This window comes from Cnephaeus nilssonii (genome assembly GCF_951640355.1).
Source record: "Cnephaeus nilssonii genome assembly, chromosome: 21".
In the NCBI taxonomy this organism is placed as follows: domain Eukaryota; kingdom Metazoa; phylum Chordata; class Mammalia; order Chiroptera; family Vespertilionidae; genus Cnephaeus; species Cnephaeus nilssonii.
Window position 1 is genome coordinate 32685379 of NC_137092.1, and position 23654 is coordinate 32709032.

A 23654-nucleotide genomic window follows, 5' to 3' on the forward strand; every position below is an offset into this window, starting at 1 on the left:
AAGAGCTCCTGCTGTATGACATGCTCACTCTGAGGCCTGATAAGCAGCAGTGTTGTGAGAGGGGGAAGAAATTCTGACTCCAGATTCAGGTTCTTCTGGATCAGAAGCAGGGCACTGCCATTGGTTAGCTGAACAACCATGGTCAAGTCATCTAACCTCTCTGATCCTCCACCCCCCATCACTTCATATGGTGATAAGACTCGCGTGCAGATTGGTCACCTGCAGCCATTGGCCCTCACGAGGTTGGCACTTGACTTATGTTAGGCACTGCATACGAATAATCCCATCCCGGTCGCTAAGATGATCAGGTTGAACATTTTACTTTACTCCTCTGAGCAGAGCCACGTAATTCAATTTCTTTCATTATGGATTTTTGTGATTTTAAAGAAGTTTTCTATCATAAGGGCAGCATGTCTGATATGTTATAAATATTTTAGTTTGTTCGAGTGGCTCTTCCTGGCCAATATTTTCTGAAACGTTATTGTATTTATAATTATAGTCCAGGAGATGCCGGCACTATGAATTATGGCCATGATTTTTCAAATGAATTGCTATCATTACTGCTTCGACCTTCGGGGGATTGACGAGGCTGAGATGCAGATGGGGAGGATGGCTCTATGTCTACCTTTATCTCTGACACATTCCCGGAGTGCTTGGGGCTCCCTTAGGAGACAGAAATGCACTAAATGACAGGATGCTAGAAGGCTAGATCTGGAGGCTCTTGGGGGACATCTGGGGCCACCCCCTCATTGTACAGCTGAGGAAACTGAGGCCAGAAAGGAATAATGACTTGCCCCCAACCATGCAGATGACTGGTGGCAGGGCCAAGCTAGATCCCAAATATCTGGACTCTTTTTTTTAAAAATATATTTTTATTGATTTCAGACAGGAAAGGAGAGGGAGAGAGCGATAGAAACATCAATGATGAGAGAGAATCATTGATCAGCTACCTCCTGCACACCCCCCACTGGGGATGAAGCCGGCAATCGGGGCATGTGCCCTGACAAGGAATCGAACCCTGGTCTTCTGGTTCATAGGTCGATGCTCAACCACTGAACTTCTTTATAACTAGATCACAAGAGATGCTCCTGTACTTGGCATTCCATCATGCCAGGCGTGGGGACACCTTGTGCAACCTTCTACACACCAGGATCCCAGCTTTTGGGGCTAGAGGAGCACATGTTTCCTTATCGGAGGTGTAGCGTGTGGCCCCTGGGTAAAGAATCTGTGCCCCAGCTCCACTTCCAGACTGAGACCACTGCCCCCAGGAGCTCACAGACCACCTCCATCTGTCCAACTCCGGGGCCTACGTGGAAGGGAGGAGCGTGCGGGGTAGGAATGGGAATGGAATGGCGCGTTCACACTCAGGAAAAATAAAACTCCCCCCAAATTAGGTGCATTTTTAAAATTTAGATTTTATTATTCAGGTATGACAAGGCCAACAGACCAGGAGATGATTGCCATTGGATAGTTTATTAATACTCACAGATCCCGCCCTGGCCGGTTTGGCTCAGTGGATAGAGAGTCAGCCCATGGACTGAAGGGTCCCGGGTTCGATTCAGTCAAGGACATGTACCTCGGTTGCAGGCTCAATCAATCCCCAGCCTTGGTCTTGGTGCGTGCAATCGATGTGTCTCCCTCACATCAATGTTTCTCTCTCTGTCTCTCCCCTTCCCTTCCACTCTCTCTGAAAATCAATGGAAAAATATCCTCAGCTGAGGATTAACAAACAACAACAAAATACAGATCCCAAGAAAAGGGGGAGCATGCCAGGGGGTGTGGGGGGTGGGGAGAGGAAGCCGCAGAGTAGGTTAGGAGGCAGAAGGAGAAAAGAAAACTGGTGTGAGAGCCTTTATTTTGGTTTCCACAGGAAGGAACTAGCAAGGCAAGGCAGGCAGGTTTAGGGCCAGTTTGGATCATTTCAATGGGCTTCGGGGCAGAGGGGCCCTACTGTCTGGTGCCCAGCCCTGGTAGAGTTAGGGAAGGTGGGTAGTTGCCCACAGTGTGAAAGGAGGGGGTTGGGGTGTGGGCTCTGATTGGCCGTCTGCATTAGAAAGCACGCTCTAGCAGGCAGCACGCTGTTGATGGTCCCTAGGGATTGGCGAGTCTGAGGAGGGGCAGCCCCTCCAGAGTCAGCGAGGCCCCAGATGTGAGAGCATCAGACACAGACAGTAAAAGGCACGGCTCACACGGCACAGAGGGAATTTGGGAGAGGGAGGATGTGCCTGACAAGGTCGGCCTCCAAGGCAGACGCCCAGTCCCGGGGAAGCCGCTGAAGAGAAGCCTGTGCCGGGGCCCTCAGCTTCAGCAGTGACCCGCCTGGGGTGTGCAGGAGGCAGACGGAGCGGGAGGGCCTGCTCCACAGTGGGAAGCCCGGGAACTCTGCCCTGGGCCTTCTTCTCAGGTTGGTGGGAGAGAAGCGCTTGGCCCCTCAGCCCAGCCTGGGCCTCTCCTTGCCTTTGGGCCATGAAGCAGCCCCCAGTGAGAAGGGCCAAAGCCAAGGCCGCAAAACCCCAAGGAATGTTTGGCAAACAAAATGCCGATGCAGCACGGGGCAGGAAGCAAACAGAGGCCGCTTGTTTGGGAGTGATCTGCTTGTTCCTGGAGGAGCCCAGTCTGGGGAACTGGAAAGAGCAGGGAAGAAGGTGGGGTGGGGTGGGGTGGGGAGGGAAGAGAGGCACCCTGGCTGCGTGTCTGCCTGCAAAGCCTGGGGTTTCAGTCTCCCTGGCTCAACTCTGCCCTTTGACTGCACCCCCATTTTCCTCCCGCCAGTGTCCCCAGCTGGAACGTGAAAGGGACTTTGGGCTTCTAAGGGCTGCTGAAGTGTGAGCTGAAAAGGGTGGGAATGGGGACTGACCTCCAAGATGGCAGGAAGCCCTCCCCTCGGTGAGCTGTTGATTGAGACGCAAATGGCCTCTGGGAGCAGAGGGTTAAGGCTTGGCCTTGGAGCTCTGACCTCATCTCTGTGCCAGTGGCAGCCTTTTTGCAATTTCACACACGGCCTTGTTTTCTGAGCATGAAGTCCATGTAAGTGTATGTTGGCCAGACACACATGTGCGGACCTGCCAGGACAGTGTGTACTTGAGCAGGCCGAGTTCTCACGGATGCCCTTGGCTGTTGCTGGGACACCGTGGCTCCCAAAACCGAAACTGAGCTGGGAGCTAGGAGTCCAGGTTTCTTCCCAAGCCCCACGTGGGTCCTGTAGTGGTTTCTTCATTCCAGCTGTGGCCTCGGGCAACCCCAGTTCTAACCCAGAGGAGAGCATGACACATATCATGCTAAGGAGGGGTCAGCCCAGCTAGGATTTTATTTGGGAGACCGGAGTCCACCAATAAAGAAAGGACATTGCGAACTCCGTATCAATACCAAGGTTACATTCCCTCGAAGTTAGAGGACTTGGTTGGAAAAGAAAGAGATTCTACGTAGAACATTTAAAGAGCTGAAGACTCATTTTCATGAATCAATGTAGTCAGTAAACATTAACTGAACACCTACTATGTGCTGGCAAAGTGCTTATCTCACACTATGTCCTGCTCCCCCCAGTTCCCCTCCCTACTTACACTCACATCCAGCACTGCATCCCACGTTTTCCTTAAACTTCTATGTTCTCATCCTGGGCTTTTGCTACAATTTGTTCCCCTCTCCTTCCCTCTCCTTGTCTAGGTAAGTCCCACTCATTCTTCAGATTAAATTTCATTCATTTCTTCCCAGGGGGAGCTTCCGTGAGCCATTGTCACTCACACACATGCTCATGGCCACACACCAGCAGTTGCCTGTACCTGGTACCACCCCACCAGGACCTTCCTCATATCCATTCGTGCCCCTCCTGTGTTCCCAGTCCTCTGCCAGGACTATATCATGCTTGAATCGTTCGTCTCCCCCTGTAGACTGTGACTATTCGCCAGGTAGCCCCAACTCCTAGCCAGCACCTGCCACAAAGGAGGCGCTCAAGTGATGTTGGTGAATAAATGAATGAATAAGATTAAAATGCAACCCCTCAAAATTAGTTTCACAGCCCTTTTCCTCAAGGGGTTCATTAGCTAATGAAGATAAGCAATAGCCAAAGCAAGCAGCGGGTGGGAGGGGCCCCACAGACCCCCGGTCGCTCGATAGGCATTTGAATGCTGCTCTCTGGGCCTCGTAGGTGTGTAAAGTTGTGAACAACACCACCCTCACCTGCCTGGCACCCTCCCTGACCACGGACTACCGGCCCGGCCTGGACACTGTGGAACGGCCAGACGAGTTTGGCTTTGTCTTTAACAATGTCCAGTCCTTGCTCATTTACAATGACACCAAGTTCATCTACTACCCCAACCCAACCTTCGAACTACTCAGCCCCACTGGAGTCTTGAATCAGAAGCCAGGATCCCCCATCATTCTGAAGGTAGGAACGTGGGGAGGGCGGGGAGGGTAGAGAGCATCCTCTCTCCTTGCCTTTTACGTTCTCTTTTCTACACGGGACAGACTCACAAAGCTGGCCTCTCCCTGTAAAGGGAGCTTGTTTGTAGGTATTGGCCTAGCGGGCGATACACAGGGTGGGGCAATGTAGCTTTACAGTTGTGAGTATGCGGAGCACAGAATTTATTCCTGTGTTATTGATTATTATCCTATTCTTTTCCATACCAACACCTGTCAGCCCACCTTTGCCCCACCCTGTATCTTGCACCTGGGATTCCCGAGAAACACTTTAGATCAGGCGTCCTCAAACTACGGCCCGCGGGCCACATGCGGGTGTTTTTGCCATTTTGTTTTTTTACTTCAAAATAAGATATGTGCAGTGTGCATAGGAATTTGTTCATAGTTTTTTTTTAAACTATAGTCCGGCCCTCCAACGGTCTGAGGGACAGTGAACTGGCCCCCTGTTTAAAAAGTTTGAGGACCCCTGCAGATATTGCTGCTCGTTCTCGTGAGCTTTGGGGCCCGAAAGGGCTGCCGTGAGTTGAAAGTAACCATTGCCTTTCTTGGCCGCTGTTGTGGCCACTGTAACCTGCGCACATATTTCAGGAGGTCACGTCCCTGGGACAAGAGTTTTGTTAGTCCCCCACTTCCACTGATACCCGAGGTGTCCTCCCCCAAATTTTTCACTTGTGTAGTGTTCTGTCTCCCTTTCCTCTCTCTCCTACTCTCTTCCTCCTCCTTCCTCTCCTCCGTCCGCTTTCTCTCTTTGTCTCTAAATTGTGGCTGTTTGAGGTCCTCTCCCAAAACTTACCGTGGAGTCACCCACTGGTCTTCGCACTGCTGCCCTTCCCTCCTTCATCTAGCCCCTTCACCTTTCTTTTGAAAAAAGGCAATTAACTTCTGAGCGCCTGTGTCAATTATCCCTATGACGCTGACTGTTATCTACAGGGCAAAAACCTCTGCCCTCCTGCCTCTGGAGGCGCCAAACTCAATTACACGGTGCTGATTGGAGAGACCCCGTGCGCCGTCACCGTGTCCGAGACGCAGCTCCTCTGCGAGCCCCCCAACCTCACGGGGCAGCACAAGGTCATGGTGAGTGCTCCCTCTTCTTCATATTATGTCCCCCCCTCTTCACCGTGCATATGTGATCGCTCGGCCATAACAAAGGCTCTCTCTTCCTCCTAGTCCGTATCCCTCTCCACATCCTGCATTCAAACGGGAAATGGGTAGCAGTTGAGAACCCAAGAACGGGGGGCGGGGGGGCTAGATAATCAGCAGGATGTTGTTTTGAATACGGACTGCACTGTGCGGGTGTGGCCTCCCGTGTCCTTTCTGAAACGACGAGGACCCGGTGGCATGCCAGGGCCCTACAGCGTCTGTGTGTGTGCAATGCGCAGGTTCACGTGGGCGGGATGGTGTTCTCTCCGGGCTCGGTGAGCGTCGTCTCAGACAGCTTGCTGACCCTGCCAGCCATCGTCAGCATCGCGGCGGGCGGCAGCCTCCTCCTCATCATCGTCATCATCGTCCTCATCGCCTACAAGCGGAAGTCTCGAGAAAACGACCTCACGCTGAAGAGGCTCCAGATGCAGATGGACAACCTGGAGTCCCGTGTGGCCCTGGAGTGTAAGGAAGGTGTGTGGAGGCACTTCGGCGCAGCCTGGACCCCTCTGTCTTTAGCGAACTTCCTACCTCCCTCTTACCCACAGCGCTCATCTTCACTTCCATCCTCCCCACCCCAGCCATTGTGCTCCGCTTTGACCTCTGCTTCCTGTGCCCTCGGGACCAGAGACGTCCTGTGAGTGCCCACAGTGAGGCCCAGGCCTGGTCGCATTGTTGTGTCCCCTGTGCCCTGACGCGGGCCTCAGTCTGGCTGCCTTCATCTCCCTCTCCGGGCCTCAGTCTCCCTCCATCAGAATCTCAGCCTCCAGAGCCCCCATGTGGGAGCGCCTGGCCCCCTTTGCGGGAGGCCCTGGGCATGTAGAAGGGGCAGCAGCAGGAACGCCAGGAGCATCTCACCTGCCTCCCACTCCAGGGTTTATTTTTCCTCCGAGCAGCCGGCTGAGGGCTCTGAAGCCGCGCTTGCTGGTGTCCTTGGCCATGGACGTGTGTGGGAGTGGAGAGTGTGTGTTTTCCCATCTCCGGTCTCCCACGCAACCACAGCCGCGAGGCGGTGAATGTTCCTGGCGTCCCTGGGGGCTGAGGACCCAGTGAGCTCACTGGGTAAACATTTCCATTAGGAATCAAAACATTTCTTCTGCTGCTGCAAACGTCAGGATCAGAAACAAGCCCTCTGCTGGATGAGAGGGGAGAGCCGGGCTGAGCAAAGGTGGTCAAGGGCTCCTCCCGGTGCCAGGGCTGGGGAGGAGGGGAGAGGAGGGTACCAGGAGACAGGCCTGCCACCAAGGGGGTGCTTCCCTGTCGGCTGAGGCCCTAATGGCCAGGGTGCCCCCAGGCTGGGTTTGGTTTGGTTCTCCGTTTCTCATGTATATGAGTGTGTGTGTGAAAATACACATAGCATAAACTTTACCATTTTAACCCTCACTGTCTCTACACCCCAGGGCTCTCCCCGCCTCCCATTCCATGGCATTAAGTACGTTCACGTTGTGCAGCCATCACCACCATCCATCTCCAGAACTCTCTCAATCCCAACTCAAACACTGTATTCACTAAGCAATAACCCCATCTGCTCAGCCCTTGGCAGCTGCCATTCTACTTTCTGTCCCCTGAGATCGACAACTCTAGGGACCTCACATAAGTGGAATCATATGGTACTTGTCCTTTTGTCCCTGGCTTATTTCACTTAGCCTAATGTCTTCATGATCTGTCCATGATGTACTGTCAAACTATCATTCCTCTTTAAGGCTGAATGATATTCCACTGGCTCTATAGACCACATTTTTCTTCTCCATTCGTCTTCCACATTTTGGGTTATTTCCACCCCAATATTGTGAATAATGCTGCAGTGAACATGAGTGTACGAGTATCTGTTCAAATTCCTGCTTTCAGTTCTTTTGGGTAGATACCTAGGAGCAGAATTGCTGGGTCGCATGGTAATTCTATGTTTAATTTTTTAAGGAACTGCCTAATTGTTTGCGAAAGTGACAGCACCTATTTGCATTCCCACCAGCAATATGTGACGGTTCCAATATTTCCACATCCTTGCCAACATTTGTTATTTGCCATTTTTTTTAATAGCCACACTATCTCATGGCGGTTTCGATTTTTATTGTCCCCCGAGCTTTTGCATCTTGATTTATTCTCTTGCTTGAAAAGGGGATCAGAGCTTCCTGTTTTGGTCATTGCTTGGCCACTTACCTGCTTTCAGCACCTGTAGCACCTGCATGACAGGTCATGGCGTTCTTCCTTTTTCTTGTCATACGGACAAAGAAAATTCACAATTACAGATAAGCACAGAAAAGGAAATAACATAGAAATCAGCCATATTCCCACCACCTATGAAAGGCAGCCTGGAGAGAATCTACCCCCTCTGGAGATGTACCCCTATAACCCTCCCTGTCTGTACCCCCAGCTCCCCTCCTTCTTCACAAACTTCTCCCACTTTCCCCTTTCGGCTGGGGTTCCCGTCCTGAGCCTCCCTGTCTCTTGCTGCCCTTCCGTAGCTTTTGCTGAACTCCAGACAGACATCATTGAGCTGACCAGCGACCTGGACCGCTCAGGAATCCCCTACCTGGACTATCGTACCTATGCCATGCGCGTCCTGTTCCCTGGCATCGAGGACCATCCTGTCCTGCGGGAGCTGGAGGTAACACCCGCCTCCCTGGCCCAGTCACACAGTAGGGACGCAGCACCTGGGTGTCCTAGGACAGGCCGATGGGGCCAGGCAGCTCAAGAAACACCCGCCTCCCTGGCCCAGTCACACAGTAGGGTCGCAGCACCTGGGTGTCCTAGGACAGGCCGATGGGGCCAGGCAGCTCAAGAAACACCCGCCTCCCTGGCCCAGTCACACAGTAGGGACGCAGCACCTGGGTGTCCTAGGACAGGCCGATGGGGCCAGGCAGAGAAAAGTGAGGAGGGGAAACAGCTGGTAACAGCATCACCCCAACAGGCACATTTCCAATCAGGGAGATCATGGCCAGGGGGGCACCCAGGCTCTGGGGTGATTCCAGGGCAAGGCTCATTGTTTGTCATTTTTAAATGAATAACTGAATTAACTAACTACAATTCTGCCTCATTTTCCAATGGATTTAAGGTGGCTTAGGGAAAGATGTAGGATTCTGTGAGGTTTGTGTGTTTGTTTGTTGGTTTGTCTTACTGAAGATGATAAATCAGGAGAGAGATGAAGGGGAGACCAGTAAACAGAGCAGATTTTGTGGGGTGTCTCCTATCATATCCTTGGGAGAATCAGATGGATGGCATCTGCACCCAGGGCCCTGCCTGGAGCCCAACCCCCCCCCCCCAACCCAGGAGAAGGTCCGAGCAGACTGTGGGCTTCAGAGACCGGCCATGCCTGCATCCTCATGGGTGGGGTGAAGACCCTCAGGGGGAGCCGGGCCAGGCGGCGAGGAGCTGTCCTCTGAGGGTGTCCCCGCCCCGCCCACCCAGGTGCAGGGCAACGGGCAGCAGCATGTGGAGAAGGCGCTGAAGCTCTTCGCCCAGCTCATCAACAACAAGGTCTTCCTGCTGACCTTCATCCGCACCCTGGAGCTGCAGCGCAGCTTCTCCATGCGCGACCGTGGCAACGTGGCCTCGCTCATCATGACCGGCCTGCAGGGCCGCCTGGAGTACGCCACCGACGTGCTCAAGCAGCTGCTCTCCGACCTCATCGATAAGAACCTGGAGAACAAGAACCACCCCAAGCTGCTGCTCCGGAGGTGAGCTGAGGCCAGGCCGGGAGGGCGGCGGGTATGACCAGGGACCCCGCCCGTGAGAGCAGGTCCCATGAGAGCAGGTCCCATAGACCTGTGTCCGCACATCCACAGAACAGAATGCATCTCCCAGGCACTGTGGGGTGTCTGCAGCCGCTAAACCTGATGGAGAAGCACAGGCCTTGGCTCGGATCTGGGCTTGAACTCCAGCTCCACCACCTACTTGGCTGTGTACACGTGGGCCAGTGACATGGCCTCTGCCGTTTAGTTTCCTCGGGATAAGATGACACTGAGAGCACCTGTCCCTCTCGGTGTGTCTAGACCTGTGCTGTCCAACATGGTAGCCACTTGTGACAATTACCATGAAACAAAATGTATGATTCAGCCCTTCCATTACACTAACCCTGTGGTCGGCAAACTGCGGCTCACGAGCCACATGCGGCTCTTTGGCCCCTTGAGTGTGGCTCTTCCACAAATTACCACGGCCTGGGCGAGTCTATTTTGACGAAGTGGCGTTAGAAGAAGTTTAACTTTAAAAAATTTGGCTCTCAAAAGAAATTTCAATCGTTGTACTGTTGATATTTGGGCTCTGTTGACTAATGAGTTTGCCGACCACTGCGCTAGCCGCATTCCACCAGTGTCACCACATACCGGCCACTCTTGGACAGAGCAGAAGGAGAGCATTTCCATCCAGCAGAAGGCCCTACTGGACAGCAGCAGGCTAGAGCTTTGGTGTGGCCTGTGCCTCCCGGGCCCAGCGTCTGGGATCTGCATCACCAGCATCCACCACATGCCCCCTCCCCGGTTGCCAATTCTCCTGGCAGAGGAGCGGGCTGGAGACCCTGGGGCCCATCCCTAGAGCTCACCTTCTGGAGCTCTGGGAAGCAGAGCACAGCTTTGGAATGCACCAGGCCTATGTCGCTGCCTTCCCTTCAGCCTCCTGCGAGCAAGGAAGGGAGAAAGAATGGCTTTGTTCTATGACGACTGGGCCCCTATCCTGCCAATCTGAGCATTAGCAACTCTCATTAAGAACCGTTGTCTTTAAATTAGAGCTAATCTCAGGCACAATGCAGGAGAGGGTGCTGGGAGGGGCCAGGGAGAGAGCTGCAATTTCTCCCGCATCGGCACTCGCTCCCAGGCCCCGATCGCTGAGCAGCCTGGCAAATGCCTGGGATTTACTGCAACCAGAGGGTATAATTTGCACCACGTGCAGGGAGTTAAAATGCCCCTCCACGTCCCCATTGCTGAGGACCTGTCACAGCTACTTTGTTCCTTCCCAAGCCCCCAGACCTGCAGCCCAGGATGGGGGTGGGGACGGGTGACGCTTGCAGAAGCAGATCCCCTGTCAGTGAAACACACACACTGCTCTCTACCGGAGGGGCTGGGATCCAGACCCCACCTGACCCCAGTGACCCCCCCTGGCAAGATACCAGGTGGTATTCTTAGCACTTTACATCTTTAACTCATTCAACCCTGACAGCGATCCTGTGGGATAGATGATGATGAGGATGATTTAGAGATGGGGAAACCGAACTCAGAGAGGTGAGCTCACGGGCCCGAGGTCGCACGGCCAGTACATGGCAGAGCCAGGATTTGAACCCAGGCAGTCTGACTCTTGAGTGTTGGAGGGCAGGAACCAGGTACCTTCTAGTCATGCGAACTAGAGTACAGTTTTCAGGCATGCAAGCCATCCCAGAGGGACAGGGAAACTTCATGACCTGAGGCCAGGAGGGAGGAGGGAGAACTGGCTCTTTATAGCCCTGGGGGGTGGGGAACTGGGCACCTTTATCTGCAGACGGCAGCACCACTCCCTCATCACGGGGAACTGAGGCCCAGAAAGAAGAGGGGCCCCACTGTGGTTACTGGCTGAGTTTGCTGGGACCCAGGTGTCCCGGCTCTCAGCCCTGTGTCCTTCCGTGCCCCCCAGCAAACCAGGCGCTGCCCTGAGACCCCTCCTAAAGGTCTGTCCCTGTCCCTTCTCCCTCCCCAGGACAGAGTCAGTGGCTGAGAAGATGCTGACCAACTGGTTTGCCTTCCTCCTGCACAAGTTCCTGAAGGTGAGTGAGAGTGAGACAGGAGCCGCAGATGAGAGCAAGATGGGGGGGCCGCTCCTCTGGGCCTGCCCCCGGGGCCGCATGGGGACCGCTCGGGAGCAGGACCCCACCTGGTGGTCGGGAGAGGAGGGAGGAGGCTGGTGCTGCCACACGCCCGCCCCGCCTGTGCCCGCAGGAGTGCGCAGCCGAGCCGCTCTTCATGCTGTACTGCGCCATCAAGCAGCAGATGGAGAAGGGCCCCATCGACGCCATCACGGGCGAGGCCCGCTACTCCCTGAGCGAGGACAAGCTCATCCGCCAGCAGATCGAGTACAAGACCCTGGTGAGGAGGCCCGGAGCTCGGGGGACAGCGTCCACCTCCTGCCCGGATCTCTACTTCACCCTCTGGGCACACAGCCAGTCTGAGGGGGTCAATAAAGAGGCCAGGAGACTGGCCGGCCTGGGAGCAAGTGCAAGTGCACCAAGGGCAGGCAGACCACCTGGGTGCCTTCTCGCCATCTCAGTTGGTGGGCCCAAAGTGCTCTCGGTGCCTCAGTTTACCCTAGATCAGTGATGGTGAACCTATGACATGCGTGTCAGCATTGACACGTGTAGCCATTTCTGATGACACGCAGCTGCTGAGGCGGCCGCATGCCGAGGATGAAACATTTGCTGCTCCTGAGGATGAAACATTTGCGAAATAATGTTTTTTCCTCAAAGTGACACAGTACCTGAGTTATGCTCAGTTTTTTGGCGAAGTTTGACACACCAAGCTCAAAAGGTTGCCCATCACTGCCCTAGATAATATAGGGTGGAGAAAAAATATCACCCGCCCTTAGGTAGGAGGAAATTGGCATCCTGGGAAAGAGCGTGGGTCTGTGGCTTCCTGATAGAGAGGTTTCGGGGAAGGAGCCATCTCGGAAGCCAGGACGCCTGGGTCCAGGGTCACAGCAACCCCCAGCCATCCAGGAGCTAGAAAGTCGAGTCCCGGTTCTCTGAGAAAGAGGAGGCGGGCAGAGCGGCTCACATTGTTGTTGGCAGATGGCAGGGAGGTGGACGAAAGTGAAGCACAGAGAGGCACCCCACACCCCCAGGAAGGGAGGGGGCCTTGGAAAGAGATCCCCGGACTCCTCCCTCAACTCCCTCCTGCTCCCCCTCTCTGGCCACTTGCAGATCCTGAACTGTGTCAACCCCGACAACGAGAACAGTCCGGAGATCCCAGTGAAGGTGTTAAACTGTGACACCATCACGCAGGTCAAGGAGAAGATCCTCGACGCCATCTACAAGAACGTGCCCTACTCTCAGCGGCCGAGGGCCGTGGACATGGACTTGGGTAGGAGGCCTGGCTTGGAGTGGGGGGCCAGGGTGGGCGGGGGGATTCCAAGGAGGGCATTTGGGCTGTGGCATGACTGGGTCCTGCCCAGAGAGGGGCAACCTGAACTACTGCTCGGATGGGGCCGCCTTTGGTGAGGCCCACACTTCTGCCCAGCGTTCTGGGCCCCAGGGAGGCCTAGATGCCTTAGGTGCTACCATTGCACCAGCTCGAGGGAGCTGGGGTTGCAGGTCCCTAGAGAAGGTAGGACTGGGTGATCCTGGCTGGCAGCCCCCACCCCCTCACAGTCACCTGCACCACCCCTCCACCCAGAGTGGCGTCAAGGCCGCATCGCCAGGGTCGTGCTGCAAGACGAGGACATCACCACCAAGATCGAGGGCGACTGGAAGCGGCTCAACACACTGATGCATTACCAGGTGAGGGGGCGGGGGAGGGGGGTGTCTCGGTGTGGGAGGGGGCTTCGCTTCAGGTCCTTTGTCCCAGATGTCCCCTCCCCTCCAAGGTTGGCTCCTAGGCCCTGAAACGCCTAAAAGGGGTTTTCTGATCTTTCCTTTTCCCCTTCTCCCGGATCCCAGAGCAGTGATCCTCAGCCACGGCTGCCCCTTAGAATTACTGGGGGAACTTAGCAAACGCATGAGCACCAGGCCCACCTGAGAAACTGACTGACTGGCCTGGGGGAAGGCCAGGCACTGCTATCCTGGAGGCCCTGCACCTGCAGGGAAATTGCACGTGGTAAAGTCCACCTGGAAGGTAACCACTGTCGGGGCCTGCGCTTTCATCGTGAGCAGCGGCAGAGGCAGCTTACGCTCCTCACGCGCAGCAGAGCAGGAAATTGGATAGACTTGTCTTCAGGTCTTACATTCTGCCACTTGCTCGCTGACGTCCTTGGGGAAATTATTGAAGCTCTCGTCCTCCTTATCTGTAAAATAGGGTTAACGGTGATCGCTGCCCCCAAGTCCTGTGGAATAGGTTAAATACAGTGTTTAGCACACTGGCAGAACTCAACTGCCTGTTGAAAGAGCAATTTAAAAAAAAAAAAATCCCCAAATCCCAGCCCTCCCTGGTTTGGTTCAGTGGATAGAGTGTTAGCTTGTGGACTGAAGGGCCCCGGGTTCGATTCTAGTCAAGGGCATGTACCTCGGTTGCAGGCTCGATCCCTGGTCTTGGTCAGGGCGAGTGCGAGAGGCAACCAACTGATGTGTCTCTCACATGGATGTTTCTCTCTCTGTCTCTACTCCTCCCTTCCACTCTCTCTAAAAAAACCAATGGAAAAAATATCCTCGGGCGAGGATTAACAACAACAACAACAACAAAACATTTTAAAGAAAGAAAATAAAACTTAAAAAAAAAATCCCAGCAAAAGAACAAAAGATCCAGGAGGTGTCCCCTCCTCCTTTCCCTCCCATGGTAACCACTCCAGGCTCGGGCCTCTGTAAGAGTAAGCACAGATAGGCGGGTTGGGATTCAGGAAAAATTATAAAATAGAAGCTGAAAATGAGAGACACCAAGGGAAATTAAACGAACCAGAGGAAGTGCCTGAGGCTGCAAGGCCCGCTGGGGCTGCCTGACTAATAACATCCTCCTATGCCCAGCCTCTCACGGGAGGGTGCAGGGGGCTGGCAGGCTCGGCTCTGACGCACCGAGTTGCCAATGACCAGGAGATTGGGGACCTTCACAGTCACAGGAGCTGACTGGGTGCCTCCAGGGGCACTGGGGAAACCCCGAGCAGCTCCTCTCCAGGCTGCATCCCCCTTCCGGGCCTGCATCCCCGCCCCAGATAGGAGGAGTGTGCTGCGGTGGGAGGAGAAAGGGCTTTGCAACCTATATTTATTGAAATCCCTGCTTCCCCACTCACCGGTGGTGTGACTTTAATCTCTCCGAAACTCGGGCTTCTCATCTGTATGATGGAAATAACAACCTGACTTCTGAAGGCAGTTGGAAGGATTAGAAACAACAGGTGAGGTGCCCAGGATGCAGACTCACGTCCACGGAGCCACAAACATTCGTGCTGATCCCACCCACCCCTGCCTCACGGTGCTTAATGTATTCTGCACAACAGTTGTAATGAACCAATTTGAGCTGGAGAAGGAAGTGCCAAACAGAATAGCATCGCGCCCCCGAATTATTAGTGTCTCCAGGGCAGGCGCGGGGCCTCTCTTCTCTGCCTGTGATGCCCTAACGCTGCGACTGGGCTGTCCGTCCGATGGCTCTCGATCAGAAGAATGGAATATTCTATTCTTACATTTGCTCATCACACAACGCACTTCCAATTCCCTGATGCCATTTATCATTCATGTATTCATTCATTCCTCAAATATTTACCGAGCTTTACGGAGTGCGCAGCACTTCCCACCTGCTAGCCCTGAGTGACAGGGGACCACGGGGATTATCCCTCCCTTTGGGGGCCGGTGATGCTGCTGCTGCTGCTCATAATAACAGCACTAATGCCATCTCTCACCGAGTGCTCGCTGGGCACCAAGGCCCGGCCCGCAGTCTTTCCTGGCCCAGCTCCTTTAATCTGCACAACAAACTTTAGACAAGATGATTATCCCCTTGGACAAAAGAGACAACTGAGGCACGGAGCGGTGAAGTGGCTTTCCTGGAATAATGTAGCCAGGAAGTGGCAGAGCCACGGTCAGCCCTAGTCAGGCATCCTGACCATGGACTTGCACTGCCTGTTGGTCAAGAGAAAGACTGAGGACGAGAGATTTGGTGACGAGACCTGGAATTGAGTCCAACTGTGCTCATTCGAGCATCTTGTGAATCTTCCTTTAGCTGACAACAAGTGGTGAACAATAGGTAATCTGTCCTTTCTGGGGGTGTAACCCCTGCCCCCAGGCTTTGGAAGCATCATTTCTAGGCCATCGGGCAAGGAGAGTTTCTGAAAGACAGAGTGGAGAGTTCCCCCTGGTTCCAGACCTGGTGCTGATGCTGCAAACTGCTGGAGGTCCTGAGGGCTGCCCGGCTGGACCTCAGGGAGCTTGGCACTTCTCAGGCCCGAGCCCTGGCAGGACCCTGCAGCTTTAGGCCATCAGGTCAAAGATTGCCCTCTAGTTACCCTCCCCGGAGTCAAAGGTCCTTGGAGCTCCTAGGGTAGAAAATCTGCATAATCTTAATTAACAGAGAGATGCTAACATCTTCCTGGGCTCCTGCAGATTTATGGGGAGGGTAAAATTAAACACCACCACTAAAACCAGCTATCAGGGAATCTCGTTAGCGCTAATGTTCATTTATAGTTCGACTTCCCAACATCTAATTCTTTTTTGGTGGGAGAGAAGGACTGACAATTTAAGACCCAGAAAGATGGTTTTACGACTGGTGCAGCTATAAATCAAACTTATAAAGTTCATAAAAATTGTTAAAATAAAAAATGGTTTAATAGGAATGTTTTATGGCCCATAACATTATTATAGCTATTTTATTCCCTCTGCGTTAGGGGTTTAATTGGATCATCACAATTCTGGGGATTCTCCGTTTTTATTGGATGGAGGGTGATCTTAAATCACAATGGCCCCAAATGTCTTCAATATGGCTCCTCATTTATCACCCTTGCCCTCCAGGCTGGGTGCTGCGCTGGGCACCCTCATAGAGAACTGGGCAAGACACCGTCTTTTTCTCTGAGTCGCCAAGAGCAGCCATTCTGTGTGAGGAACTCTTCAAGGTGGCCCAGGCCTTGTAGGACCCGGGCCAGAAAGAAATCTGAGCCAGAAAGGAAAATGGACTTCAGACCAGTGTGACTGGAAATAAACTCCCAATGAGGGGGTAATGAGGAGAACCGGTGCTCTGGGGCCTACAGGCCTGGCTGCAGACATGTCTCTCAGGGTGTGACCTTGTAAGATGTTGCTTATCCCCTCGATGCTTCGATTCCCTCATCTGAAAAATGGGAATCATTGTCCGTAACTCATAAGGTTGAAGGGGGCCAGTTCTAACCCAGCACTGCCCAATAGAAATACGATGCAAGCCACATTTAAATTTTTACTAAAAATACACCAGTGGAATTAATGTCAACAATCTATTTATTTCACCCAACTGATCTGAAATAATTATCATTTCAGCATGCAATAAATATAAAAATTATCAGTGAGATAGTTTGTATTTTTTTTACTCATGCTAAGTCATTGAAACCCAGAGTATATTGAACACTTATTTATTTATAATCCTCACCTGAGGATATTTTTTCCATTGCTTCTGAGAGAGAGTGGGGAGAGAGAAACATCAATGTGAGAGAGACACATCGACTAATTGCCTCCTGCATGTGCCCTGACCCAGAGCAGGGAGTGAACCTGCAACCCTTCTGTGTATGGGTCAACACTAACCACTGAGCAACACCAGCCAGGGCCTGAACATTTCTTTGTAGCACATTTCAGTTCAGGCACCTACAGTGCATCTCGGTTTGGACTAACCCCATGGTCGGCAAACTGCGGCTCGTGAGCCACATGCGGCTCTTTGGCCCCTTGAGTGTGGCTCTTCCACAAAATACCACGGCCTGGGCGAGTCTATTTTGAAGAAGTGGTGTTAGAAGAAGTTTAAGTTTAAAAAATTTGGCTCTCAAAAGAAATTTCAATCGTTGTACTGTTGATATTTGGCTCTGTTGACTAATGAGTTTGCCGACCACTGGACTAACCGAACTCCCAGGGCTCAGTAGCCACAAGTGGGAGCGCTGCCATGCTGAATGGCAGGAACTGCTACTTCTGGTATTCCTGAACTGCTTGCACTCTGCTCCACATCTTCTCCATAACCGTGTAGAAGCGCTTGACTACTCAGTCTCGCAAGACACCAACAGTCACCCGCACTGTACCTTTCATACCCTTTCTAGGTGTCAGACAGATCGGTGGTGGCTCTGGTCCCCAAACAGACCTCCTCCTACAACATCCCCGCCTCTGCCAGCATCTCCCGGACGTCCATCAGCAGATATGGTGAGGACCAGTCTCCTGGGACCTTCCAGGGACCACTCGCTGTCCCTTCTGACAGCGGGAGGCCCGGCTGCTGCTGGCCTCCAGTCAGAGGCCTTTGCTCATTTGCTTCCCTCCCTCCCTCCCGAGTCCAGTGGTTCCCAGAGCAGCCCACCTCCTCAGAGCTGCGGGAGCAGGTGGCACCCTGTGCCCTTCCTTCCATAGCCAGGCCTGGTGAAGGAGTTGAAGGGGCACCTGGATGGGGGAGGTTCATATATCCCAGTCTACGTCTGTTGTCCTGGCTAGAGTATGAATAGTGCCCCCGTTTGCTCTCCAAAGCGTCCCAGTTTGGGCGATCGGTTTGCAGTCCTAGCCTGTCCACACTGAGGAGCGTTAGCCGCCCCCCTGCCACCCCCCTCCCCCTGCCCCGTGCCCTCCAGAGATGAGGTTCCTGTGCTTCTCTGGATCACCTGTGCCCTGAGGCTTTGGGCTCTCCCCCTGAAGGACACCTCAGGACGGAGCCAGCAGCTCCAAAAGGCCTTGGCCATTCGCTATTCTAGGCCCCAAGAAGGGCCCCATGAACTTCAACGAGGGAGGATCCCAGCTCCCAAGTATCAGGCTTTCCTCACGGCCCTCGTGGAAATATTTGTTTGACATTTTACCTATTGATCATCTTGGCTGGAAGCATCAGGGGCGGGGGACTCCGAAATCCCCAAGGGTCCCTCCAGCTCCCAGAATCTCTAAATCCTCTTCTCACCCAAAGCTCTCAGGCTGTCCTCATGCCAACCAAGAATCCCTAACCACTCCCCCCATAGGAGGAGCCCAGGGTCCCCCTCCAATGGAAACTGGTGTCTTCCGAGCGGGCGTGGCAGGCGGGCGGGGATGCTAGAAGGATTCTTCAGGCAAGGATGGTGCCATCAGCTGCTCACAGGCCTCCACCGCCCCCTTCTCCTCAGACTCCTCCTTCAGGTACACAGGCAGCCCCGACAGTCTGCGCTCCCGGGCCCCCATGATCACCCCAGACCTGGAGAGCGGGGTCAAGGTGTGGCATCTGGTGAAGAACCACGACCACGGAGACCAGAAGGAGGGTGACCGGGGCAGCAAGATGGTGTCGGAGATCTACCTGACCCGGCTGCTGGCCACCAAGGTAACTCCTGCTCTGCTCGGCCCAAGGAGGACATCATGGAGTCCGTCCCTCAAGGGGACCCGGAGGACGAGCAGGCCCAGGCCTCCGGACAGGCTTTCCAGGGGACCCGCCACCGCTGTTTTCTTCCCTTTGGCAAAAAGTCATAGCCCGATTGCTGCTCCTGGCCCACTCCTAGGCCCGCCATCACTCTCCCACATCTGCCCGAACCCCTTAGGAACAGACTATGGTTTTTTTATTGGTGCTGACTGGACAGATATGCCGGCTTTCACCATCGCTGCCTTTTCTGCCCACTTGCTGGCCACAATGGGAGGGGAAGCATAAAGGAAGGCCTGGTCCTGCCAATAATCACAGAGAAAGCTCCTCCCCGCTCCCCAATCCCATCTGCCCCTGATGGGCGGAGTGGGGGGAGGCTGCATTGCTGGAAACTGTGACGTGAAGCCGCTCCCCGCTTCCCTCGCAGAGAACTAATATGCCTGTACGTGTGGCCACCACATGGCTACGTAGGCCAGGCAGGGCTAGGCTTCAAATACTCTCCCCACTGGCCCCACGAAAATGCCACGGCAGTTCCAGCACAGTGGCATCCAGGTTCCAGCTCTCAGACCTGCTTCCAGAAATGGCACAAAAAAACACCAGCCAGCCACATGTCTTTCATTCTGCTTTGCCTAAAAGACCAATGAGAGACCAACAAAGAGGCACCAGGGTTAGACATTGTCCTGGCCTGCAGGGGTATTCCTGGAACCTGCGAGCTGTGGGACCCGGCCCAGTCTTGTCCCTCCACAGAGGCCCTCCAAGGCCCTGTGGGTCAGGGCTCTGCCTGAGGGTTAGATCTGGACCCTTCACTCCAGCCCCCACTCCAGACACCACTTACTCCAGGCCCCTAACATCATAAGCCTTTTCACACCTATCAGACCCTCTGCGGCCCTGCCGTGCCCCTGCCAGGAGGCTCCCAGTCTGCCAGCTGGTTCTTCAAACACCCTCTCCTGTCAGCCTGCACCCCCCTTCCCCATGGGAAGCCTGGACTCGGAGCTCTCGCTGTCTTCCCTCCTGGCATGGGCACTGCATCAATGTGGCATGTGGCTGCACATTGGAGCAGATCTTCTCAGGAATCTGCAGCCCATTTCGTCCCTCCTGCCCCCCTCTCCCCCCGACATCCCAACAGTCACCTCCCCGTCCCCCACCCCCCACCCCTCCCCCGTCTGCTCGGGCTGGAGTCGCAGACAAATTTCCAAGGCGGGATTGGTCCAAGGCACCATCTGGTCTGCCCGCCTGCTGCCTGCTGTTCCCCTTCTCTCCCCTCCCCCCACCTCATCTTCTCCCCCTGCCCCTCCCCCAGGGCACCCTGCAGAAGTTCGTGGACGACCTGTTCGAGACCCTGTTCAGCACTGTGCACCGGGGCAGCGCTCTCCCGCTGGCCATCAAGTACATGTTTGACTTCCTGGATGAGCAGGCGGACAGACACAGCATCCACGACACAGATGTGCGGCACACCTGGAAAAGCAACTGGTAACCCTTGGGGAGGCTGCCAGCTGTGTATGGGAGGGGCTGGGACCAGCGGGGTCCAGGGAGATGGAGGAGCCAGTTCGCGGTGGCTGGTAAGCCCAGGCGCCTTGGGCAAGTAGCACACATATGCTCTGCAGGGCCACCAGGTCCCCAGCTGCCGCCGAGGGGGGCCTGCCTGGCTTAGGGCCCGGGGCCAAGACACACACTTTAAAAAAAATTATTTTTATTGATTTCAGAGAGGAAGGGAGAGGGAGAGAGAGAGAAATACCAATGATGAGAGAGAACCATTAATCGGTTGCCTTCTGCACACCCCCTACTGGGGATCGAGCCCGAAACCCGGGTATGTGCCCTTGAGTGGAATCGAACCTGGGACCCTTCAGTCTGCAGGCTGATGCTCTATCCACTGAGCCAAACCAGCTAGGGCCAGGACGCACACTTGAGCTCGGCCCTTTCAGGTGGAGACCTTTCCCCAGGAAGCACCTCCTCCCTCACTCTGAGGTCTCTGTTCTCAGGGAAAGGGAGCTGGGGGAACCTACACAAAGCGCCTCATTTGAGAACTAGCAGCTGAGCCGCAGAGCCCAGGCAGCGCCGGGCACCCTGAGTAGGACAGAGTCTAAGGCACTTCCTGAGACCTGGGAGCCCGGAGTTAAGCCGAGAGCCCCGAGGAAGGTGGCCCACGCTCCGGAGAGAGCTCACCCCTGCTGTAGACTTGAGCCCACGGATCAGGAGGAGGTCCTTGCACACCTGATCCCCAAAGGCCAAGGTTTTACCCCGTGGCTGTCAGGAAGCAGCGGGCAGGTGTCCTGCAGGCTTGCCTCTCTTCCCTGAAAGTAACCTCTGCAGCCAGACCCAGCGTGGGGAGGCAGCTCCCACAGGCCGCTGGCACGAGACCTCTCTCCCCTGGGTTTGAACCTGGACCAAAAGCCAAGCGAAGGGCTGGCTTTCAGGTCCGATCGGGCCTGGCCAGGAGCCGGAGTCAAAACCCTTCCTTCGGGAAAGAGCACAGAGAGTGGAGAAAGGAGGTCCAGCCATTGGGGTTGGGCAAGCAGCCCGCACAGCTGTCTGGAGTCAGCGATCTCTTCTGAAAACAGAGCCGACACAGATGGGCCCAGGCTGCTATTTGGGAATCCACGGTCCTAGCAACCAGCAAAACACTTTGGAAATACCCAACCCCGATCTCGAATATTCCTTCCTTCTCTGGTGTGTCCTGGCTGCCGAGCCCCTCAGAGCCTGCAGCTTCGATCGCAGGGGAGTGAAGTGGAGAGACTCGCGTGCTCATGGGTGCGGAGCCCACGGTGCACTTCACCGGGGCAGGCCCTCTGCCTGTGTCCCCAGCGGCAGGGCCATGCATGTCTCCTTTGCGTTGCTGGGAGTAGGCAAATTCAGGGAAATCGAAAGAAAAGTCTGGATTCTCCCATCTCTGTGCCTCCTGTTGCTGGCCAGGCCCGAGTCATAGAAATTCCCTCCCCTGCTGTGGTGGTGGGGGGAGTCCCCTTACCCAGACTCAAATAGCCAATGTCCAAAGAAAGACGGTCAGGAGCTCCCCAAGGCTGCTGGTGGAAGTGAGGGGGCGGGGGGAGATGTGTCACCTCTCAGTGGGGGCAGCTCCTCCCAGGTCACCATCATCTTAATGACTATTTATTTATTTAAAATAGATTTTTATTGATTTCAGAGAGAGGAAAGGACGGGGAGAGAGAGGGAGAGAGAGACATCAATGATGAGAGAGAATCATTGCTCAGCTGCCTCCTGCACACCCCACACTGGGGATGGAGCCTGCAACCCAGGCATGTGCCCTGACTGGGAATCGAACCGTGACCTCCTGGTTCATGGGTCGATGCTCAACCACTGAGCCACGCCGGCCAGGCTAATGACCATTTATTTTGGAAGATAAGCAGAAAACCTAAAGGAAGGGCTTGGAGGGGGCAAAGCAGATCTGTCCCAAGACTTGACAGGACTAAGATGTTCGGGAAAGTTTGGGGTCCATCGGAGTCTAGAGAAGATGAGAAACAGGAGAGGAGAGGTAGGCTGGGCTGCTGGACCCGCACCTCAAGCCCGAGGGACGAGCCCGAGGACAGAGCTCACTCCACAGAGGAGCCAAAGGAGTTAAGGCCCGGAGGCAGCTGGAGGAGGAGGCAGAGTTGGGAAAGGCAGGAAAAAACAGCAGCTGTTCTGGGTTTGAAGGGGACTAAACGGGCTTACCCTCCTCCTGGCCTGAGGAGCGGAGCAAATGCATTCTGCTCCCATTATGAATTCCCACTTTGCTGAAGGAACTCTCCTAAGGACTGATGGGTTCCTCTTGGGGTGGGAAAAACGGAGCTACAGTGGGTCATTCCCAGCGCCAACAATGGCCTCCTCTGCTCCCTCGGCCCCTGCCCGGACACACGAAAGCCCTGGGGGAGGCCCCGGGGCGAGTCCTGAAAGACCTGCCCCAGGGGAGCCCATTCCTCAGCCCCAGCAGCCCGGCTGCCCTGGGAAGCGGCCTGGGCTGGGCGGGGAGCACAGGTGGCGCCCTTTGTGCCCTTCGGAGGCCGAGCCTGGGGCTGCCGGCGGCCGCCTTCCGGACAATGGCCACGGGCACTGTGGAGGGGCTCGGGGAGCCTGGTGGCTTTGTGTGAAGCCCTGAGAAAACTGTGCAGTGCTCTGCACTTGGGCTGCCCTGGGGCGCGGAGGCCCTTGGAAACGGCTGCCAGGAGGGAACAGAACGCCCCTCGCCCACCCCCAGCTCTTAGAGAGCAGGGTAAGCCCCACCAGGGTGCCGTGGCGTCTCTCCTTTTCTCTCAGGATCGGGAGCAGCTTGAGCTAAGTTTGCAGGCCTGGCTGGACCAGTTTTCTGTAATTCCATCCCTTGCCCTTTGGAGAGAGAACTTGAATTTGGGGGGCAGGGGTGAATAGTAGTGGCCAGCATCAGGGGTGCGGCCGAGGTGCAGCCCTCAGGGTCTGCTCCGCCTCTTCCCCCAGCCTCCCTCTGCGCTTCTGGGTGAACGTGATCAAGAACCCCCAGTTCGTGTTTGACATCCACAAAGGCAGCATCACGGACGCCTGCCTCTCCGTGGTGGCCCAGACCTTCATGGACTCCTGCTCCACGTCAGAGCACCGGCTGGGCAAGGACTCCCCGTCCAACAAGCTGCTGTACGCCAAGGACATCCCCAGCTACAAGAGCTGGGTGGAGAGGTCAGTGGCACCTGAGGACAGGCCCCTGCCCGCTGCCTGCTCCTGTCCCCACCCTGTGGCTTTCACTGGCCCAGCACTCACAACTGTGTTTGGTACCTTTATACCTGCTCCGTCCTTTCCCTTGTCTGCACTGCCTGCTGGGGAGAGGAAGGGAAGCTTTGTGGCCTTGGAAATCAGGTCAAGGTCATCATCACCCTAATTACCATTTATTGAGCACATGCTAAGCACCCAGCACTGTGATCAAGATTTTGTCTGTGCCGTCCCACTAAAATATCCGACAGAGTCGTGAAGTGGGTAGTATCACCCTCCTCATTTTACTGATAAGGAAACTGAGGGCACAGAGAGGGTGCGTCA

At 54.8% G+C, this 23654-nt stretch overlaps 1 protein-coding gene across 1 annotated transcript in view; it reads left to right on the plus strand.

Annotated features, from left to right (window-relative positions):
* Window positions 1–23654, plus strand: part of PLXNA2 (plexin A2) — a 213599-nt gene that overhangs the window by 183494 nt on the left and 6451 nt on the right. The window contains exons 18-30 of the mRNA XM_079761625.1: window positions 4145–4384; window positions 5347–5490; window positions 5796–6030; window positions 8019–8161; window positions 8962–9230; window positions 11215–11281; window positions 11454–11600; window positions 12431–12590; window positions 12903–13006; window positions 17407–17506; window positions 18439–18629; window positions 19963–20132; window positions 23088–23300. Coding sequence (XP_079617751.1) covers window positions 4145–4384; window positions 5347–5490; window positions 5796–6030; window positions 8019–8161; window positions 8962–9230; window positions 11215–11281; window positions 11454–11600; window positions 12431–12590; window positions 12903–13006; window positions 17407–17506; window positions 18439–18629; window positions 19963–20132; window positions 23088–23300 — 2183 coding nt within the window. The remainder of the gene's footprint in view (window positions 1–4144; window positions 4385–5346; window positions 5491–5795; window positions 6031–8018; window positions 8162–8961; window positions 9231–11214; window positions 11282–11453; window positions 11601–12430; window positions 12591–12902; window positions 13007–17406; window positions 17507–18438; window positions 18630–19962; window positions 20133–23087; window positions 23301–23654) is intronic.